Source organism: Heterodontus francisci, chromosome 39, assembly GCF_036365525.1.
Source record: "Heterodontus francisci isolate sHetFra1 chromosome 39, sHetFra1.hap1, whole genome shotgun sequence".
Classification (NCBI taxonomy): Eukaryota; Metazoa; Chordata; class Chondrichthyes; order Heterodontiformes; family Heterodontidae; genus Heterodontus; species Heterodontus francisci.
Window position 1 is genome coordinate 37,370,473 of NC_090409.1, and position 22,698 is coordinate 37,393,170.

Consider the following 22,698-nt stretch of genomic DNA (forward strand, 5'->3'; position numbering starts at 1 on the left):
GATGGCAGATTTCTGTTCCTGAAAGACACTTCTGAAGCAGATGGGTTTTCACAACAATCAATGGGAGTTTTATGATTGTTAGCTCGAAGAAAAGTTTCCCGTTTATTAATTAAGTGTAACTTCCCCAGTACCACAGTGGGATTTGAATCCACATCACCCGATGATTAGTCCAGACAGCTGGGTCATCAGCCCAGGAACATGACAATGTGCTCCCATGGTCACTGGTTTTCGACAGTTCTCCACTTCGTTCCTATCTAGAATCCCTGAGTAAAACAATAGCCACTACTGGTGCCAACAGGAGAGAAAAGCTGTGATTTGCCAACTCGCTTTAAGTTAGCAGTCTGACCTTGTCACAGTCTCAGCTCGAGATAAGACTGAGTGATTGAAGGAAGGTGTGCTTGGTATGTTGTTTTCCAAGTGCCGCTCCCGGTTCAATAAGGTACAAGGGTCTGATCGGACAGGATTAGCGCTCCAGCCTGCAGAGGAAGGGACAGGAGCATCCCCTCACGTAATCCCTGCTTTCGCTCGAACGCTTCTTATTTGAAGAAATCTGCGGCGAGGATGAAGAATATCGTGTTATTTGCACTAATAGTGGCAGGAGGAGGTAATTATGCTGGTGGGGTGAGATGGAGAGGGGGTGGGAGGAGGCTCGTGTGGAGCTGAAACACCAGCACAGAGCAGATGGGCCGAATGGCCTGTTTCTTTGGGTTTCTCTTAATGCAAACTCGAAATAGCTAAATATTATCCTGTTTGCAAGTTTTACTTTGACTGACCATTACCTTTGATAATGAAGTTCACTCACTAGAGAGTCTGAACTGCGAGGGCACAGTGTGTACCATCCACAAGATGCACTGCAGCAAAGCACCAAGACTCCTTCGACAGCACCTTCCAAACCCGCGACCTCCAGCACCTAGAAGGACAAGGGCAGCAGATACATGGGAACACCACCACCTGCAAGTTCCCCTCCAAGTCACACACCATCCTGACTTGGAACTATATCGCCGTTCCTTCACTGTCGCTGGGTCAAAATCCTGGATCATCGACACTTGAGGGCGGCCTTCACTTGGGCTGATGGGTCAGGCACCCTGACATAATGCAGTCCCTGTGTTAACACCATTGTTTGTATCTCAGGCAGTATATAGTGTCATCGGAGGCGGGGTGCAGTGCAGATTCACCAGAATGATCCTGGGCTGAAAGGGTTAAATTATGAGGACAGGTTGCACAGACTGGGCTTTGTATTCCCTCAAGTGTAGAAGATCAAGGAGTGGTCTAATTGAGGGATTTAAAATGATTAATGGATTCGCGAGGGTTGATAGAGAGAAATTATTTCCTCTGGTCGGAGGGAGAGTCCAGAACAAGGGGGCAGAACCTTAAAATTTGAGCCAGGTCAATCAGAGGTGATGTCAGGAAGCATTTCTTCACACAAAGGGGAGTGCAAATCTGGAACTCACTCCCCCAAAACGCTGTCGAGGCTGGAGGTGGGGGAGGGGTCAATTGGAAATTTCAAAACTGAGATTGCTTGATTTTTATTGGGTAAGGGGATTAAGGGACCAAGGTGGGGTGATGGAGTTAAGATACAGATCATCCATGATCTCATTGAATGGTGTAACAGGCTCGAGGAGGGGCTGAATGGCCTTCTCCTGTTCCTGTGTAACAGGCTCGAGGAGGGGCTGAATGGGCCTCCTCCTGTTCCTGTGTAACAGGCTCGAGGAGGGGCTGAATGGGCCTCCTCCTGTTCCTGTGTAACAGGCTCGAGGAGGGGCTGAATGGGCCTCCTCCTGTTCCTGTGTAACAGGCTCGAGGAGGGGCTGAATGGGCCTCCTCCTGTTCCTGTGTAACAGGCTCGAGAGGGGCTGAATGGGCCTCCTCCTGTTCCTGTGTAACAGGCTCGAGAGGGGCTGAATGGGCCTCCTCCTGTTCCTGTGTAACAGGCTCGAGGGGGCAGAATGGGCCTCCTCCTGTTCCTGTGTAACAGGCTCGAGAGGGGCTGAATGGGCCTCCTCCTGTTCCTGTGTAACAGTCTCGAGAGGGGCTGAATGGGCCTCCTCCTGTTCCTGTGTAACAATCTCGAGAGGGGCTGAATGGGCCTCCTCCTGTTCGTACATTCCTAACTTACTTCTTTTTCCCACACTTCTGATTCCAGATGTCTCCTATTCCAGTGATGATAAAATCATTGCTGGTTATGAGTGTGTTCCTCACAGTCTCCCCTACCAGGTGTATTTGTCGTGGTACCAGAGACCATGGTGTGGAGGGGCTCTCCTGAACTCCGAGTGGATCCTCACTGCAGGACACTGCTACCTACGGTATGTTCTGTAAAGCCTCATCTGTGCCTTTGTACACTGATAACACTCACCTTCTACCTCACCACCATCTCCGACGACTGCCTCCGAGTTGTCACTCTGCTTGTTCGACATTCAGTGCTGGATGATTCGAGATTTCTTCTCATTAAATATTGGGAAGACTGACGTTATTGTCTTTGGTCCCCGCTCCAAACTCCGTTCCCTAGCTATTGACTCCATTCCTCTCCTTGCGAACAGTCTCCATCTGAACCAGTCGGTTCACGACCTTGGTGTCACATTTGACCCCGACATGAGTTTCCGACCTCATATCCGCCCCATCACTAAGATCGTCCATTTCCACCTTGGTAACATCAGCCGACTCCGCCCCCTGTCTCAGCTCATCTGCTGCTGAAACCCTCATTCGCTCTCCTGACTGCTCTCCCACATTCTACCCTCCGTAAACGTCAGCTCATCCCAAACTCTGCTGTCTCCGAGCCGTAACTCTCACCCAGTCCCGTTCACCCGTCACCCCCTGTTACTCACTGACCTACACTGACTCCCAGTCAAGGAATGGCTTGATGTTAAAATTCTCATCCTTGTTTTCAAATCCCTCCATGGCCTCCTCACAACCTCCCTGTCTCTGTAACCCCCTCCAGCCATTACAACCCTCCCCATCTCTATAACCTCCTCCAGCCCCTACAACCCTCCCCTTCTCTGTAACCTCCTCCAGCCCCTACACCTCACCCTATCTCTGTAACCTCTTCCAGCCCCTATACCCCTCTCTATCTCTGTAACCTGCTCCAGCCCCTACAACACTCCCTATCTCTGTACCCTCCTCCAGCCCCTACAACCCTCCCTATCTCTGTAACCTTGTCTATCCATTACAACCCTCTCTATCTCTGTAACCTCCTCCAGCCCCTACAACACTCCCTATCTCTGTAACCTTGTCTATCCATTACAACACTCCCTATCTCTGTAACCTCCTCCAGCCCCGACAACCTCCCTATCTCCATAACCTCCTCCAGCCTCTACAACCCACCTTATCTCTGTAACCTTCTCCAGCCCCTACAACCCTACCTGTCTCTGTAATCTCATCCAGCCCCTACAACCCTCCCTGTCTCTGTAACCCCTTCCAGCCGTTACAACCCTCCCTATCTCTATAACCTCCTCCAGCCCCTACAACCCTCCCCTTCTCTGTAACCTCCTCCATTCCCTACACCCCACCCTATCTCTGTAACCTCCTCCAACCCCTACAACCCTCCCCTTCTCTTTAACCTCCTCCATTCCCTACAACCCTCCCTATCTCTGTAACCTCCTCCAGCCCCTACAACCCTCCGAACTCTGTAACCTACTCCAGCCCCTACAAACCTCCCTATCTCTGTAACCTCCTCCAGCCCCTACAACCCTCCGAACTCTGTAACCTACTCCAGCCCCTACAAACCTCCCTATCTCTGTTATCTCCTCCAGCCCCTACAACCCTCCGAACTCTGTAACCTACTCCAGCCCCTACAAACCTCCCTATCTCTGTTATCTCCTCCAGCCTCTACAACCCTCCCTATCTCTGTAACCTCCTCCAGCCCCTACAACCCTCCGAGATCTCTGCGCTCCTCCAATTCCGGCCTCTTGCCCATCCCCCGATTCCCATCGCTCCACCATTGGCGGCCGTGCCTTCAGCTGCCTGGGGGCCCTAAGCTCTGGAATTCCCTCCCCAAACCTCTCCGCCTCTCTCTCTCTCCTACTTTGCGACGCTCCTTAAAAACCGACCTCTTTGACTGAGCTTTTGGTCGCCGGTCCCTAACATCTCCTTATGTGGCTCACCTGGGATGGATTTAAGAAACAATTTGATGCAGAAAAGGTGGGATTTCAGGGTCCTTCTCTGAAGGGATGAATTTAACTGGACCGAGCACCTTCCCCGTGTACAATTAACCCGCGATCTTACAAGGTAACGCCAACAGTCCTTCAGAGAATGAGAGAGGAAAGCGATGAGGTCATCTGATCGATGTTCATAATAAGAAGATAAATCACAAACATTTAGTTTGCAGGTAAAACAAGTGATTCGGAAGGCAAATGGAATGTTGGTGTTTATTGCAAAGGGGAATCGAGTACAAAAGTAGGGAAGTTTTACTGCAGCTGTACAGGGTGTTGGTGAGACCACATCGGGAGTACTGTGCACACTTTTGGTCTCCTTAATTAAGAAGGTATATAATTGCATTAGGCAGCAGTTCAGAGAAGGTTCACTCGACTGAATCCTGGGATGATAGGGTTGTCTTGTGAGGAAAGGTTGGGTCTGTATCCATTGGAGTTTAGAAGAATGAGAGGTGATCTTATTGAAACATGTAAGCTCCTGAGGGGACTTGACATGGTGGATGCTGAGAGGATGTTTCCCCTTATGGGACAGACTAGGAGACACAGTTTAAAAATTCGGGGTCTCCATTTAAGATGGAGATGTGGAGAAACTTCGTTCTCTCAGAGGGTCATTAGGCTGTGGAATTCTCTTCCCCAGAGATCAGTGGAGGCTGGGTCATTGAATATTTTTAAGGCTGAGTTAGATAGATTCTTGTTCGACAAGGGAGTCAAATGTACAGGGAGTAGACATGAAAGTGGAGTTGAGGCCGCAATCAGATCAGCCGTGATCTTATCAAATGGAGGAGCAGGTTTGAGGGGCCGAATGGCCTACTCCTGCTCCTCATTTGTTTGTGCGAATGTTCAAACCTCAGTGGTAGGTCGAATCAGTGTTCGGGTGGAATATGATGATGTATCTTATTAATTATCATTGGTAGTAGTTGCAGGGAACAAAGTCTCCCTAATGGGAAGGAATTGGCTTAAGGAGATATGGTTCTTGGGTGGGTGCTGAGTTTATATATTGTAATACTCAAGGTATCTGAACTGTATGGGATAGTCTGGGTGGAACAGCGTTTCTTTATGTGTCAGTCATTATTTTATTGTTTCCTCTGGTGGAGAGGAGTCTGGAACAAGGGGGCAGAACCTAAACATTAGAGCCAGGACTGAGGTTGGGCAGCACTTCTTCATACAGTTGCGTACAGAAGAGCCATGATCTAATTGAATGTTAGAACAGGACGGAGGGGCAGAATGGCCTCCCCCATTATATGTTCCTCATAGTGTAGATTCGCTTTGCAGACTGAAGCAATTATATGTGTGGATCGGGGCACATGATTTGTCCGTGAATGAAGGTGCCACTCAGTCTCCACGAGTGATCAAGTCCATCCGACATCCCGGATACAGTTACAGAAACACTGACAACGACATCATGCTCCTGAAAGTGGCTCCCCCCGTTCAGTTCAATAGATACATCCAACCAGTCCGACTGGCCACTTCCTGTGCTGTCAATGGCACCCAGTGCCTCGTCGCTGGTTGGGGCAACACTGTGCGTGATGGGGGTAAGTGTCCGCTCACTCAAACTGCTGAAAAGGCAACAAGGATCAAGACATGTCAAATAAGAATACTCGGAATGTTGGAACATGAATGTGTGTGTACGTGTGTGTGTGTGTGTTCGTGTGTGTGTGCGCGTCTGTGTGTATGTGCCTGTGTGTGTGTGTACATGTGTGTGTGTGATTGCTGTGTGACTGTATGAGTGTGAGTGAGCGTGAATCTGTGTGATTATGTGTGTGTCTGATTGTGTATGTGTGAATGTGAGTGCGTGAATGAGTGTGAACAAGTGTGTGAGTATGTGTGTGTGAGTGATTGATTGTGTGAGTGTGTGTGAGTGAGTGTGTGTGAGTGTTGCATGAGTGTGAGTGTGTGAGTGAATGAGTGTGTGTATGTGAGTGAGTGTGAATGTCTGTGAGTATGTGAGTGTGTGATGTGTGGGTCTGTGAGTGTGTGTGTGGAAGAGTGTGGGTGAGTGTGTGTGTGTATGTGTGAGTGTGAGTGAGTGAGTGTGTGAGTGTGAATGTGTGTGAGTGTGAGTGTGTGATGTGAGTGAGTGTGTGTGTGAGTGAGTGTGTGATGTGAGTGAGTGTGTGAGTTTGAATGCGTGTGTGAGTGTGTGTGAGAGTGTGAGTGTGTGTGAAGAGAGGGAGTGTGTGTGAGTGAGTGTGAATGTGTGTGTGTGACTGTGAGTGAGTGTGAGTGAGTGCGAGTGAATGAGTGTGTGAGTGTGAGTGAGTGAGTGCTGAATGAGTGTAAGTTTGTGCAAGTGTGTGTGAGAGTGAGGGAGTGAGTGAGTGTGGATGTATGTGTGTGAGTGAGTGTGAGTGAGTGAACGTGTGAGTGTGAGAAAATGAGTGTGTGTGTGTGAGTGTGTGTGTATGTGGGTGAGTGAGTGTGTGTGAGTGAATGAGTGTGTGCAAGTGAGTGAGTGAGTGTGTGATGTGTGAGTGTGTGAGTGTGAGTGAGAGTGAGTGTGTGACTGACCCGGTTACATTCCCAGCGACTGTCCCAGTTTAATCTCCCGGTGACTGACCCGGTTTAAATACCCAGTGACTGACCCGGTTTAATCTCCCGGTGACTGACCTGGTTCAAACTCCCAGTGACTGACCCGGTTTAAACGCCTGGTGACAGACTCGGTTCAATCTCCCGGACACTGACCCGGTTTATTTTCCTGGTGACTGACCCGGTTTATTTTCCTGGTGACTGACCATGTTCAATCACCTGGTGACTGACCCGGTTTAATTTCCCACTGACTGACCCAGTTTAATTTCGTGGTGACTGACCTGGCTTAATTACCCGGTGACTAACCCGGTTCAATCTCCCGGTGACTGACCCGGTTTAAACACCCGGTGACTGACCCGGTCCAATCTCCCGGTGACTGACACGGTTCAACCTGCCAGTGACTGACTCGGTTTAATTTCCCACTGACTGACCCAGTTTAATTTTGTGGTGACTGACCTGGCTTAATTACCCGGTGACTGACCCGATTCCATCTCCCGGTGACTGACACGGTTCAATCTCCCGGTCACTGACTCGGTTTAAACGCCCGGTGACTGACCCGGTTTAATTTCCCGGTGACTAACCCGGTTTAATCTCCCGGTGACTGACCCGGTTTAAAAGCCGGTGACTGACACGGTTCAATCTCCCGGTGATTGACTCGGTTTAAACACCCGATGACTGACCCGGTTCAATCGCCCGGTGACTGACCCGGTTTAATCTCCCGGTGACTGACCCGGTTTAATCCCCCACTGACTGACCCGGTTTAATCCCCCACTGACTGACCCGGTTTAATCTCCCACTGACTGAGGCGGTTTATTCTCCGGGTGACTGACCTGGTTTAATATCCCACTGACTGACCTGGTTTAATATCCCACTGACTGACCCGGTTTAATCTCCCACTGACTGACCCGGTTTAATCTCCCGGTGACGGACCCAGTTTAATCTCCCACTGACTGACCCGGTTTAATCTCCCATTGACTGACCCGGTTTAATCTCCCACTGACTGACCCGGTTTAATCTCCCGGTGACGGACCCAGTTTAATCTCCCACTGACTGACCCGGTTTAATCTCCCATTGACTGACCCGGTTTAATTTCCCACTGACTGACCCAGTTTAATTTCGTGGTGACTGACCTGGCTTAATTACCCGGTGACTAACCCGGTTTAATCTCCCGGTGACTGACCCGGTTTAACCTCCTGGTGACTGACCCGGTTTAAAAGCCGGTGACTGACACGGTTCAATCTCCCGGTGACTGACTCGGTTTAAACACCCGATGACTGACCCGGTTCAATCACCCGGTGACTGACCCGGTTTAATCTCCCGGTGACTGACCCGGTTTAAAAGCCGGTGACTGACACGGTTCAATCTCCCGGTGACTGACTCGGTTTAAACACCCGATGACTGACCCGGTTCAATCACCCGGTGACTGACCCGGTTTAATCTCCCGGTGACTGACCCGGTTTAATCTCCCATTGACTGACCCGGTTTAATCTCCCACTGACTGACCCAGTTTAATCTCCCGGTGACTGACCCGGTTTAATCTCCCATTGACTGACCCGGTTTAATCTCCCACTGACTGACCCGGTTTAATCTCCTGGTGACTGACCCGGTTTAAAAGCCGGTGACTGACACGGTTCAATCTCCCGGTGACTGACTCGGTTTAAACGCCCGGTGACTGACCCGGTTTAATTTCCCGGTGACTAACCCGGTTTAATCTCCCGGTGACTGACCCGGTTTAAATGCCCGGTGACTGACCCGGTTTAAATGCCCGGTGACTGACTCGGTTCAATATCCCGGTGACTGACCCGGTTTAAAAGCCGGTGACTGACACAGTTCAATCTCCCGGTGACTGACTCGGTTTAAACACCCGATGACTGACGCGGTTCAATCACCCGGTGACTGACCCGGTTTAATCTCCCACTGACTGACCCGGTTTAATCTCCCACTGACTGAGGCGGTTTATTCTCCGGGTGACTGACCCGGTTTAATCTCCCACTGACTGACCCGGTTTAATCTCCCACTGACTGAGGCGGTTTATTCTCCAGGTGACTGACCCGGTTTAATCTCCCACTGACTGACCCGGTTTAATCTCCCACTGACTGAGGCGGTTTATTCTCCAGGTGACTGACCCGGTTTAATCTCCCGGTGACGGACCCAGTTTAATCTCCCACTGACTGACCCGGTTTAATCTCCCGGTGACTGACCAGGTTTAATCTCCCGGTGACTGACCCGGTTTAATCTCCCACTGACTGACCCGGTTTAATCTCCCACTGACTGACCCGGTTTAATCTCCCGGTGACTGACCCGGTTTAATCTCCCACTGACTGACCCGGTTTAATCTCCCGGTGACTGACCCGGTTTAATCTCCCATTGACTGACCCGGTTTAATCTCCCACTGACTGACCAGGTTTAATCTCCCGGTGACTGACCCGGTTTAATCCCCCACTGACTGACCCGGTTTAATCTCCCACTGACTGACCCAGTTTAATCTCCCACTGACTGACCCGGTTTAATCTCCCGGTGACTGACCCGGTTTAATCTCCCACTGACTGACCAGGTTTAATCTCCCGGTGACTGACCCAGTTTAATCTCCCACTGACTGACCCGGTTTAATCTCCCGGTGACTGACCTGGTTTAATCTCCCACTGACTGACCCGGTTTAATCTCCCGGTGACTGACCCGGTTTAATCTCCCACTGACTGACCCGGTTTAATCTCCCACTGACTGACCCGGTTTAATCTCCCACTGACTGACCCGGTTTAATCTCCCGGTGACTGACCCGGTTTAATCTCCCACTGACTGACCCGGTTTAATCTCCCACTGACTGACCCGGTTTAATCTCCCACTGACTGACCCGGTTTAATCTCCCGGTGACTGACCTGGTTTAATCTCCCACTGACTGACCCGGTTTAATCACCCGGTGACTGACCTGGTTTAATCTCCCGGTGACTGACCCGGTTTAATCTCCCACTGACTGACCCGGTTTAATCTCCCACTGACTGACCCGGTTTAATCTCCCACTGACTGACCCGGTTTAATCTCCCGGTGACTGACCTGGTTTAATCTCCCACTGACTGACCCGGTTTAATCTCCCGGTGACTGACCTGGTTTAATATCCCACTGACTGACCCGGTTTAATCTCCCACTGACTGACCCGGTTTAATCTCCCACTGACTGACCCGGTTTAATCACCCGGTGACTGACCTGGTTTAATCTCCCACTGACTGACCCGGTTTAATCTCCTGGTGACGGACCCAGTTTAATCTCCCACTGACTGACCCGGTTTAATCTCCCACTGACTGACCCGGTTTAATCTCCCACTGACTGACCCGGTTTAATCACCCGGTGACTGACCCGGTTTAATCTCCCGGTGACTGACCCGGTTTAATCTCCCACTGACTGACCCGGTTTAATCTCCCGGTGACTGACCCGGTTTAATCTCCCATTGACTGACCCGGTTTAATCTCCCACTGACTGACCCGGTTTAATCTCCCACTGACTGACCCGGTTTAATCTCCCACTGACTGACCCGGTTTAATCACCCGGTGACTGACCCGGTTTAATCTCCCGGTGACTGACCCGGTTTAATCTCCCACTGACTGACCCGGTTTAATCTCCCACTGACTGACCCGGTTTAATCACCCGGTGACTGACCCGGTTTAATCTCCCGGTGACTGACCCGGTTTAATCTCCCACTGACTGACCCGGTTTAATCACCCGGTGACTGACCCGGTTTAATCTCCCACTGACTGACCCGGTTTAATCTCCCATTGACTGACCCGGTTTAATCTCCCACTGACTGACCCGGTTTAATCTCCCGGTGACTGACCCGGTTTAATCTCCCATTGACTGACCCGGTTTAATCTCCCACTGACTGACCCGGTTTAATCTCCTGGTGACTGACCCGGTTTAAAAGCCGGTGACTGACACGGTTCAATCTCCCGGTGACTGACTCGGTTTAAACGCCCGGTGACTGACCCGGTTTAATTTCCCGGTGACTAACCCGGTTTAATCTCCCGGTGACTGACCCGGTTTAAATGCCCGGTGACTGACCCGGTTTAAATGCCCGGTGACTGACTCGGTTCAATATCCCGGTGACTGACCCGGTTTAAAAGCCGGTGACTGACACAGTTCAATCTCCCGGTGACTGACTCGGTTTAAACACCCGATGACTGACCCGGTTCAATCACCCGGTGACTGACCCGGTTTAATCCCCCACTGACTGACCCGGTTTAATCTCCCACTGACTGAGGCGGTTTATTCTCCGGGTGACTGACCCGGTTTAATCTCCCACTGACTGACCCGGTTTAATCTCCCACTGACTGAGGCGGTTTATTCTCCAGGTGACTGACCCGGTTTAATCTCCCACTGACTGACCCGGTTTAATCTCCCACTGACTGACCCGGTTTATTCTCCAGGTGACTGACCCGGTTTAATCTCCCGGTGACGGACCCAGTTTAATCTCCCACTGACTGACCCGGTTTAATCTCCCGGTGACTGACCAGGTTTAATCTCCCGGTGACTGACCCGGTTTAATCTCCCACTGACTGACCCGGTTTAATCTCCCACTGACTGACCCGGTTTAATCTCCCGGTGACTGACCCGGTTTAATCTCCCACTGACTGACCCGGTTTAATCTCCCGGTGACTGACCCGGTTTAATCTCCCATTGACTGACCCGGTTTAATCTCCCACTGACTGACCAGGTTTAATCTCCCGGTGACTGACCCGGTTTAATCCCCCACTGACTGACCCGGTTTAATCTCCCACTGACTGACCCAGTTTAATCTCCCACTGACTGACCCGGTTTAATCTCCCGGTGACTGACCCGGTTTAATCTCCCACTGACTGACCAGGTTTAATCTCCCGGTGACTGACCTGGTTTAATCCCCCACTGACTGACCCGGTTTAATCTCCCACTGACTGACCCAGTTTAATCTCCCACTGACTGACCCGGTTTAATCTCCCGGTGACTGACCTGGTTTAATCTCCCACTGACTGACCCTGTTTAATCTCCCACTGACTGACCCAGTTTAATCTCCCACTGACTGACCCTGTTTAATCTCCCACTGACTGACCCGGTTTAATCTCCCGGTGACTGACCCGGTTTAATCTCCCACTGACTGACCCGGTTTAATCTCCCACTGACTGACCCGGTTTAATCTCCCGGTGACTGACCTGGTTTAATCTCCCACTGACTGACCCGGTTTAATCTCCCACTGACTGACCCGGTTTAATCTCCCACTGACTGACCTGGTTTAATCTCCCGGTGACTGACCTGGTTTAATCTCCCGGTGACTGACCCGGTTTAATCTCCCACTGACTGACCCGGTTTAATCTCCCGGTGACTGACCTGGTTTAATCTCCCACTGACTGACCCGGTTTAATCTCCCACTGACTGACCCGGTTTAATCTCCCACTGACTGACCCGGTTTAATCTCCCGGTGACTGACCTGGTTTAATCTCCCACTGACTGACCCGGTTTAATCTCCCGGTGACTGACCTGGTTTAATATCCCACTGACTGACCCGGTTTAATCTCCCACTGACTGACCCGGTTTAATCTCCCACTGACTGACCTGGTTTAATCTCCCGGTGACTGACCTGGTTTAATCTCCCGGTGACTGACCCGGTTTAATCTCCCACTGACTGACCCGGTTTAATCTCCCGGTGACTGACCTGGTTTAATCTCCCACTGACTGACCCGGTTTAATCTCCCACTGACTGACCCGGTTTAATCTCCCACTGACTGACCCGGTTTAATCTCCCGGTGACTGACCTGGTTTAATCTCCCACTGACTGACCCGGTTTAATCTCCCGGTGACTGACCTGGTTTAATATCCCACTGACTGACCCGGTTTAATCTCCCACTGACTGACCCGGTTTAATCTCCCACTGACTGACCCGGTTTAATCTCCCACTGACTGACCCGGTTTAATCACCCGGTGACTGACCTGGTTTAATCTCCCACTGACTGACCCGGTTTAATCTCCCACTGACTGACCCGGTTTAATCTCCCGGTGACGGACCCGGTTTAATCTCCCACTGACTGACCCGGTTTAATCTCCCGGTGACTGACCCGGTTTAATCTCCCACTGACTGACCCGGTTTAATCTCCCACTGACTGACCCGGTTTAATCTCCCGGTGACGGACCCGGTTTAATCTCCCACTGACTGACCCGGTTTAATCTCCCGGTGACTGACCCGGTTTAATCTCCCACTGACTGACCCTGTTTAATCTCCCACTGACTGACCCGGTTTAATCTCCCACTGACTGACCCGGTTTAATCTCCCACTGACTGACCCGGTTTAATCTCCCGGTGACTGACCCGGTTTAATCTCCCACTGACTGACCTGGTTTGATCTCCCGGTGATTGACCAGGTTTAATCTCCCACTGACTGACCCGGTTTAATCTCCCACTGACTGACCCTGTTTAATCTCCCACTGACTGACCTGGTTTGATCTCCTGGTGACTGACCCGGTGATTTTTCCTGGTCACTGACCTGGTTTAAATCCCGGTTAACGGACTCGGTGAATTGTCCCGGTCACTAATTCAGTCTTTACTCTGATGTGTTGGTGAAAATTAGCTTTTGTGCTGGACAGTGACTGACTCCAGCAGCTTAAATCATCCTTTCGAGGCAGTGCAGAGAATGATTTGGGAATGGAAATGTGTTATTTTACTGATAAATTCCCAATCTTTGACCTGACAGAAAAGTTCCCCACTCGTCTACAGTGTCTCAACGTTCCGATCATCTCAGTCACTGAGTGTGAGAACACCTACAAGGGAGCAATTACACCCAACATGTTCTGTGCTGGATTCCAGGAAGGTGGAAAGGAAACATGTCAGGTAAGAACAGGAAAAGAATTCATCCATAACAGGTCAAGAGGGTGGATAAAGAGTACGGTAAAAGAGAAAGACACGGGGGGGGAGAGAGGAGAGAGACATGGGGGGAGCGGGGGTGGGGGGAGAGAGTGGGGAGAGAGGGGAGAGACATAGAGAGGGAGAGGGAGGAGAGAGGGGAGAGACATAGAGAGGGAGAGGGAGGAGAGAGGGGAGAGACATATAGAGGGAGAGGGATGAGAGAGGGGAGAGACATGGCGGGGGGCGGGTGGGGAGAGAGGGGAAGACATAGAGGGGGGCAGGGTTAGAGAGAGGAGAGACAGAGAGGGGGGCGGGTAGAGAGGGGCGAGGCAGAGAGGGGGGTGGAGTAGAGAGGGGAGAGACAGAGAGGGGGGCGGGGTAGAGAGGGGAGAGACATAGAGGGGGGCAGGGTTAGAGAGAGGAGAGACAGAGAGGGGGGCGGGTAGAGAGGGGCGAGGCAGAGAGGGGGGTGGGGTAGAGAGAGGAGAGACAGAGAGGGGGGTGGGGTAGAAAGGGGAGAAAGATAGAGGGGGGCGGGGTAGAGAGGGGAGAGACAGAGAGGGGGGGCGGGGTAGAGAGGGGAGAGACATAGAGGGGGGCAGGGTTAGAGAGGGGAGAGACAGAGAGGGGGGTGGGGTAGAGAGGGGAGAGACAGAGGGGGGCGGGGTAGAGAGGGGAGAGACATAGAGGGGGGCGGGGTAGAGAGGGGAGAGACATAGAGGGGGGCGGGGTAGAGAGGGGAGAGACAGAGAGGGGGGCGGGGTAGAGAGGGGAGAGACATAGAGGGGGGCGGGTTAGAGAGGGGAGAGACATAGAGGGGGGTGGGGTAGAGAGGGGAGAGACAGAGAGAAGGGCGGGGTAGAGAGGGGAGAGACATAGAGGGGCGCGGGGTAGAGAGGGGAGAGCCATAGAGGGGGGCGGTGTAGAGAGGGGAGAGACAGAGAGGGGGGCAGGGTAGAGAGGAGAGAGACAGAGAGGGAGGCGGGGGTAGAGAAGGGAGAGACATAGAGGGGCGCGGGGTAGAGAGGGGAGGGACATAGAGGGGCGCGTCGTAGAGAGGGGAGAGACATACAGGGGGGCGGGGAAGAGAGGGGAGTGACAGAGAGGGGGGCGGGGGAGAGAGGGGAGAGACAGAGATGGGGGCGGGGGTAGAGAGGGGAGAGACAGAGAGGGGGGCGGGGTAGAGAGGGGAGAGACATAGAGGGGCGCGGGGTAGAGAGGGGAGAGACATAGAGGGGGGCGGGGTAGAGAGGGGAGAGACATAGAGGGGCACGGGGTAGAGAGGGGAGAGACATAGAGGGGGCCGGGGTAGAGAGAGGAGAGACATCGAGGGGCGCGGGGTAGAGAGGGGAGAGACATAGAGGGGGGCGGGATAGAGAGGGGAGAGACAGAGAGGGGGGCGGGGTAGAGAGGGGAGAGACAGAGAGGGGGGCGGGGTAGAGAGGGGAGACACATAGAGGGGCGCGTGGTAGAGAGGGGAGAGACATAGAGGCGGGCGGGGGTAGAGAGGGGAGAGACATAGAGGGGGGCGGAGTAGAGAGGGGAGAGACAGAGAGGGGGGCAGGGTAGAGAGGGGAGAGACAGAGAGGGGGGCGGGGGTAGAGAGGGGGGAGAGAGAAGAGAAACATAGAGAGGGAGAGGGAGGAGAGAGGGGGGCGAGGTAGAGAGGGGAGAGACAGAGAGGGGGGCGGGGGGAGAGAGAAGAAAAACATAGAGAGGGAGAGGGAGGAGAGAGGGAAGAGACATGGGGTGCGGAGGTAGAGAGGGGAGAGACATGGGGGGCGGAGGTAGAGAGGGGGGAGAGAGGGGAGAAACATGGGGGGGCGGAGGTAGAGAGGGGAGAGACATGGGGGCGGAGGTATAAAGGGGGGAGAAAGGGGAGAGACATCGAGGGGGGCAGAATAGAGACGGGGTAGAGAGGGGAGAGACATAGAGGGGGGCGGGATAGAGAGGGGGAGAGAGAGGAGAGGCATAGAGAAGGGGGGAGGGGGGGTGAGAGGGGAGAGAGGGGAGAGACATAGAGAGGGAAGGGAGGAGAGAGGGGGAGAGACATAGAGAGGGGGGAGGGGGGAGAGAGGGGAGACCCATAGAGAAGGGGGGAGCGGGGTGAGAGGGGAGAGAGGGGAGAGACATAGAGAGGGAAGGGAGGAGAGAGGGGAGATAGAAAGACATAGAGAAGGAGGGGTACAGAGGGGGAGAGAGAGACACAGAGAGAGAGGGGAAAGAAAGCCCGGAGGGGGGAGAGAGAGAGAGAGGGAGTGAGAAAAGGGGAGTGAGGTAAGACACCTAGAGAAAGGGAAGAGAGAGGGAGTGAGAGACAGAGAGAGAGGGGAGAGAGTGAGAGACATGGAGAAGGAGGGAGAGAAGGGGGAAAGAGAGGAGGAGAGAGACCGGGCGGAGAGAAAGAAACACAGAGGGATGTAGAGAGCGAAGGGGGTAAAAAGACATAGAGACAGAGGTAGAGAGATAAGGGGAGAGGGGGGAGAAATAGAGAGAGGGGGGAGAAATAGAGAGAGGGGGAGAGAGAGACATAAAGGGAGAGAGAGACAGAGAGAGAGGGAGAGAAAAAGGCAAGAGGGGTGACAGACATAGAGAAAGGGGAGAGAGGGAGAGACAGAGAGAAATAAAGTGAAAAAGAGGGAGATAGAGAGGCGGAAGAGAACATGAGTGGGAGAGAGAGACATAGAGAGAGAGAATGAGATAGAAAAAAAAAGAGAAGCAGAGGGAGGAAGAGAGAGAAGGAGAGAGTGAGAGGAGAGGGGAACAAGGCAAAAAGAGAGAGAAAGAGAGATTTAAGGAGAGAGATAAAGAGAAAGATATAGAGAGGGAGAGAAAATGAGGCATATACAGAGATTATACGCAGATAGATAGAGATAAATAGAAAGACAGCGAGAAAGATAGATAGATAGATAGATAGACAGAGAGAGAGAGAGAGAGAGAGTGATAGATCAATAGAGAGAGAGAGAGGGAGATAGATAGATAGACAGATAGCTAGATAGATAGAGCGATAGATCGATAGAGAGAGAGGGAGATAGATAGATAGATAGATAGATTGATAGATAGATAGATAGATAGATAGATAGATAGATAGATAGATAGATAGATAGATTGATAGATAGATAGATAGATAGATAGATAGATAGATAGATAGATAGATAGAGCGACAGATCGATAGAGAGAGAGGGAGATAGATAGATAGATAGATAGATTGATAGATAGATAGATAGATAGATAGATAGATAGATAGATAGACAGACAGACAGACAGATATTGTTAAGAGGTATTTTTAACATAATCTGGGAACTAATGGGGATCAGAGTGTGTGTCAGTTTAACTTTTTTTTGAAGACGGTTAAGCGTTCACTGCATGGCTTTGGGACTGAAGTTCTATATCGGTTCAGACTGGGTAAGGACAGTAGGTTTCCGTTCCCAGAGGGCCGTCAGTGAACCCATTGGGGTTTCGAACAGCAATCCTGTCAGGCTGCTGGTTTCCGAAGGCCGCCAGGAAGGCCCCGAGCCTTAGGCCTGAAACAGGGCCTGGGTTTCCAACGACCAGCTCGCAGGCCCTAGGCCCGGAGAAAGGCTGGGCCTGCACCCAGGGCTGTGTTTGGGATAGAAACGCAACACTGTACCAATGTACCTCCTGGCTTGCCATAGTCATGTGACCTCTATCATGAGGCACTCTGACTGCAGGCAGCCATTACAGTCAGTTTCATTGAAGACAGAGTACACACCAGACTGGTGTCCTGTGCGCTCCTAACAGGCTGGGCTAAACCAGACCTGGCAGAGTACAGGCCCGTTATTGGAGGGGAACAGGGGAGGGAAGTTACGGGGGTTAATTATAACTTTGGCCGTGAGTGTAAAATGGACAATACTTAATTAGCTGGCCCTTAGACGCGACAGGCTGTATGACCGTCTCATGTCCTGTGTTCTTTTTACAAATTGCTTGATTTGCTTTCCCAATGAAGATGTTAACCATGGTTCCATGGGCAGCACTCTCACCTCTTAGTCAGACAGTTGTGAGTATGAGTCCCACTCCAGAACTTTCAGTCCTGCAATCCAGGCCAACATTCCCAGTACTGAGGGAGCGCTGCCCTCTTTGGAAGAAGAGCAGGGGGGGAGTTCTCCCCGGTGTCCTGGGGACAATATTTGTCCCTCAGCCAACGTCACTAAAAAAAAAACAGGTGATCTGGGTCATGATCACATTGATGTTTGTGGGATCGTGCTGTGCGCAATAGGGTTGTTGGGCTTCCCAGATTGGAAGAGTGACCACGCTTCAAGTACATATTTCATTGGCTGTAAAGGTCTTGAGGCCCCTGAGGCGCTAGAAAAATGCAAGACTGTCCTTCCTTCCTTTCATGGTTGTCTCATGGCCTATGTCCTTTCTATAGGTCGACTCTGGTGGGCCACTGGTCTGTGATGGGGAGCAGCAAGGTATTGTGTCCTGGGGCATCGACTGTGGTCGTCCTGGTTACCCCACCGTGTACACCAAGGTGTGCAACTATATCGCCTGGATCAACGAGACCATTGCTGCTAATTAACGTCACTGGCCGCTTCCCAGAAACCGTTTCCAACAAGAGAAGGCCACAACCCGATGGAGCCCAAAACCGAAGTGAATTCATTTATCATTAAAGGCAAACCTTACACACTTCCTGTCCACCGATCTTTATTTCCTGTTGTCACACTTGTTACGGTCAAGTGAGGAGGGGGTCAAAGGGCTTCCCTCTTTTCCATCTCCTTGTTTGACCACAACTGGTTTAATTAGTTCTTAAAGTGGATTTACTGACCAATTCAGTAGGTGTTTGATTAATTATTTGCTAATGGTCATAACAAAAATAAATAGGGCACGTTTTCTTGAGCTAAACAAAGAGGTTAACTTTATTGTACCTAAATCGAACGAATGAAAATAATAAACTACGCACCAGCTTTCACTCACAAACACACACTAGAGGTTTAAGCACAGACAAATAGTTTACAGAGTTGGAAAAGGTAGATTAGTTGAGTTAGAGCCCATCAAAGAAGGGGTATACAGTCTGTGGGGTCTGGCAATTTGGCTGTCTTCTAGCTGAATTCAGTGGTCCTGAGGCTTTTAGTTTGAAGAGGTAAATGATTGGTTCGGTGGGTCTCTTGGAGACAGCGATGTGAATAATTTCCTCCGATGGGGTTTCTGATTGTAGTGGGAGTGGTCAGTCAACAGGCAGGATTTTAAAGATTTCAAGCTGCAATGGAGAGAGAGAGAGACCCCCAGTTGGGTCTGCACATGTCAGATTCCAGAAGCTTCTCCTCTGCTGCAGAGAAACACAAGCTGAAAAACCACAAATGGGGGAGGGACTTATCACATGACAGTCACTCTGTGATTCAAACAGCAGTTAGCAGTATTTCTCTCTTGCGATAAGAACAGGTCATTCCCTTAAACTTCCTGGGTCTTGGTTATTGCTGGGGAATGTGCAGCCGTTTCGTCTCCCCCCTCACAAGCCTTGCAATATAGGATAGTGCGTTGCAAATCAGGTGACCATCCCAAGCTGCAAGCAAAGTCGTCTTTTTTGTTATCTGCTCTTTTTAAAATTTCTTCAAAAAGATATAAGTTCAAATCTCCAGTCAGTGGATTAAAGAAAATTATCATTCAACAAAGCAAGTTGGTGTGACACACCTTTTGGCCGCCTCTTCCCCGTCAACCGAGGGGGACGAATTTCGAGACCAGAGAATAGGGAACAAAGCTGAATAGAGAGAGAGAGTAGAGAACTGAAAAAAAGGATGGCTGAGAGAGAAACAGAGAGCATGAGAAAAAAAATGAGTAGTGAAATTAACGGGGAAGCCCGAAGTCTTCGATGAACACGTTATTAGTAAGAGGAGGAGGGGAGCCGGTTAGTGACCAAAAATGCGATTTTCTTGTGGCGGTTGAGAGCACAGCTGAGGTAGGAATGAGGCAGTCTTCACCTGAATAGAGGAAGCCATCAATATAACAACAATGGACAGAGAAATTGGACTGTATTTACTAGAAAGATCCCAGGGTAGAGAGACTGGGAGAAGCTGGGATTGTTCTCCTCAGAGCAGAGAAGGTTAAGGGGGAGATTTAATCGAGGCGTTCAAAATCATCAGGGGGTTTTGCTGGAGTAAATGAGGAGAAACTGTTCCCAGTGGCAGGAGGGTCGGTAACCAGAGGGACACAGATTGAGGACAATCGGTAAAAGAACCAGAGGGGGGGGAGATGAGGAGAATTTTTTTGACGCAGTGAGTTGTTGTGATCTGGAACGCTCTGCCTGAAAGGGCGGTGGAAGCAGATTCAATAGTAACTTTCAAAAGGGGGAATTGGGGAAATACTGGAAGGGGGAAAATTTGCAGGATGATGGGGGAAAGAGTAGGGGGTGGGGGCGGGGGGAGAGTGGGGACTAATTGGAGAGATCTTTCAAAGAGCCAGCACAGGAACGATGGGCCGAATGGACAGATGAAGGAATGTCATTTTAAAACCCAACCACCAATTTCTAGACTCTCCATCAAAGAGGATGTTCCTCCTTAATTCTCATCCTAGTTTTCAAATCCTTCCAGGGCCTCCTCACCCCCTCCCTATCTCTGTAACCTCCTCCAGCCCCAACAACCCTCCCCATCTCTGTAACCTCCTCCAGCCCCTACAACCCTCCCTATCTCTGTAACCTCCTCCAGCCCCTACAACCCTCCCTATCTCTGTAACCTCCTCCAGCCCCAACAACCCTCCCTATCTCTGTAACCTCCTCCAGCCCCTACAACCCTCCCTATCTCTGTAACCTCCTCCAGCCCCTACAACCCTCCCTATCTCTGTAACCTCCTCCAGCCCCTACAACCCTCCCCATCTCTGTAACCTCCTCCAGCCCCTACAACCCTCCCTATCTCTGTAACCTCCTCTAGCCCCTACAACCCTCCCTATCTCTGTAACCTCCTCCAGCCCCAACAACCCTCCCTATCTCTGTAACCTCCTCCAGCCCCTACAACCCTCCCTATCTCTGTAACCTCCTCCAGCCCCTACAACCCTCCCTATCTCTGTAACCTGCTCCAGCCCCGACAGCCCTCCGAGATCTCTGCCCTCCTCCAATTCCGCCCTCTTGCCCATCCCCCGATTCCCATCGCTCCACCATTGGCGGCCGTGCCTTCAGCTGCCTGGGGGCCCTAAGCTCTGGAATTCCCTCCCTAAACCTCTCCGCCTCTCTCTCTCCTCCTTTACGTCGCTCCTTAAAAACTGACCTCTTTGACCGAGCTTTTGGTCACCGGTCCCTAATATCTCCTGACGTGGCTCGGGGTAATTTTTTATGCTTGATAACACCCCAGTGAAGCACCTTGGGAATTTGTACTACATTATAGGTGCTACATAAATGCAAGTTTTTATTGCAACATTCTCACACTTCAGCAGTGAGACATTTAGCATCTGTGCGTGGGAAATCGGTGCTCAGTAAATGATGCTTGATCGATGATTAACCCCTCATTCTGGCACTGTGTATGTACAGAGCTGGGAATGACAGCTGCAACATCTCCCCTGACTGAATTTACTTCTGAAATGAGTTTTTAATACTGATTAATTATTAGCTGCTGGGGCTCAAGGTGAAAAACAGATATAAAGGAGAAGGGCGAAGACTGCAGTCACAACAGGTGCTGGAATATTCACAGATGGAGTTGCTGCTCTTCACTCTGATCCTCGGAGCTGCAGGTATGTCCACAGATATATTTAAAAATCACTTGTCATTTGTAATGTTGCTGACGGTCTGCGTGTCTGTGTGAGAGTGATTGTGTATATGTGCGTGTCCTAGCCTGTGTGCATGTGTGAGGTTGAGTGTGATGTTGTTGAGAGTGAATGTGAGTGTGAGTTTGTAAGTGTGTGAGTGTGAACATGTGTGTGTGTGTGTGTGTGTGTGAGTGAGTGTGAGTGTTCAGGGTGGGTGTGAGCGTCAGTGAGTGTGATGGTGTGAGGGTGTGTGTGTGAGTGTTGAGGGTGTGTGAGTGTGTGAGAGTGTGTGAGTGTTTGAGGGTGAGTGTGTGAGTGAGTGTGTGCATGAGTATATGTGTGAGTGAGTGTGTGAGTGAGTGAGTGTGTGTGTGAGTGAGTGTGAGTGTGTGAGATTGTGAGTGAGTGAGTGTGTGGGTGTGATGATATGAGTAAGTGATTGTGAGTGAGTGAGTGAGTGAGAGGGTGCGCGTGTCAGTGAGTGAGTGAGAGTTTGAGTGTGAGTGAGTGTGAGTTTGAGTGTGTGTGAGTGGGAGTGAATGAGTGTAAGTGAGTGAGTATGAGTGAGTGTGAGTGTGCGTGAGTGAGTGTGTGTGAGTGAGTTTGCGTGTGAGTGAGTGTGAGTTTGAGTGAGTGTGAGTGGGAGTGAATGAGTGTAAGTGAGTGAGTATGAGTGAGTGTGAGTGTGTGTGGGTGAGTGAGTGTGAGTTTGAGTGTGTGAGTGCGAGTGAATGTGAGTGTGAGTGTGAGTGAATGTGAGGGTAAGTGTGAGTGATTGTGATTGAGTGAGTGTGAATTAGTGTGAATTTGAGTGTGAGTGAGTGTGAGTGTGAGTGAATGTGAGGGTGTGAATGTGAGTGAGTGTGAATTTGAGTGTGAGTGAGTGTCAGTGAGTTAGTGTCAGTGTGAGTTTGAGTGTGTGTGAGTGAGTGAGTATGAGTGAGTGTGGGTGAATGTGAGGGTGTGAGTGTGAATTTGAGTGTGAGTAAGCGTCAGTGAGTGAGTATGAGTGAGTGTGAGGGTGAGTGTGAGTGAATGTGAGGGTATGAGTGTGAATTTGAGTGTGAGTGAGTGTGTGAGGGTGAGTGTGAGTGAGTGTGAGGGTAAGTGTGAGTGAATGTGAGTGGGTGTGAATTTGAGTGTGAGGGTGAGTGTGAGTGAGTGTGACTTTGAGTGAGTGTGAGGGTGTGAGTGTGAGTGAATGTGAGGGTGTGAGAGTGAGTGAGTGTGAGTTTGAGTGTGAGTGAGTGTGAGTGTGAGGGTGTGTGTGAGTGAGTGTGAGTGAGTGTGAATTTGCGTGTGAGTGAGTGAGTATGAGTAAGTGTGAGTGTGAGTGAATGTGAGGGTGTGAGTGTGAGTTTGAGTGTGAGTGAGTGTGAGTTTGAGTGTGAGTGAGTGTGAGTGAGTGTGAGTGAGTGTGAGGGTACAGTTGGTTGCGGCCGTTCACTCTGTACCATCTGCCTTTGCCCAGTTTCTGCTC

General features: G+C 51.0%; 1 protein-coding gene across 1 annotated transcript in view; it reads left to right on the top strand.

The window, feature by feature from the left end:
• The first annotated feature begins 370 nt into the window (after positions 1-370).
• LOC137352882 (uncharacterized) overlaps positions 371-22,698 on the top strand; it is a 50,110-nt gene continuing 27,782 nt past the window's right edge. Inside the window, exons 1-7 of the mRNA XM_068018733.1 lie at positions 371-604; positions 2,144-2,303; positions 5,418-5,677; positions 13,378-13,514; positions 17,920-18,060; positions 21,083-21,203; positions 22,690-22,698. The exon at positions 22,690-22,698 is cut by the window's right edge and continues 148 nt beyond it. Coding sequence (XP_067874834.1) covers positions 562-604; positions 2,144-2,303; positions 5,418-5,677; positions 13,378-13,514; positions 17,920-18,060; positions 21,083-21,203; positions 22,690-22,698 — 871 coding nt within the window. The 5' untranslated portion in view covers positions 371-561. The remainder of the gene's footprint in view (positions 605-2,143; positions 2,304-5,417; positions 5,678-13,377; positions 13,515-17,919; positions 18,061-21,082; positions 21,204-22,689) is intronic.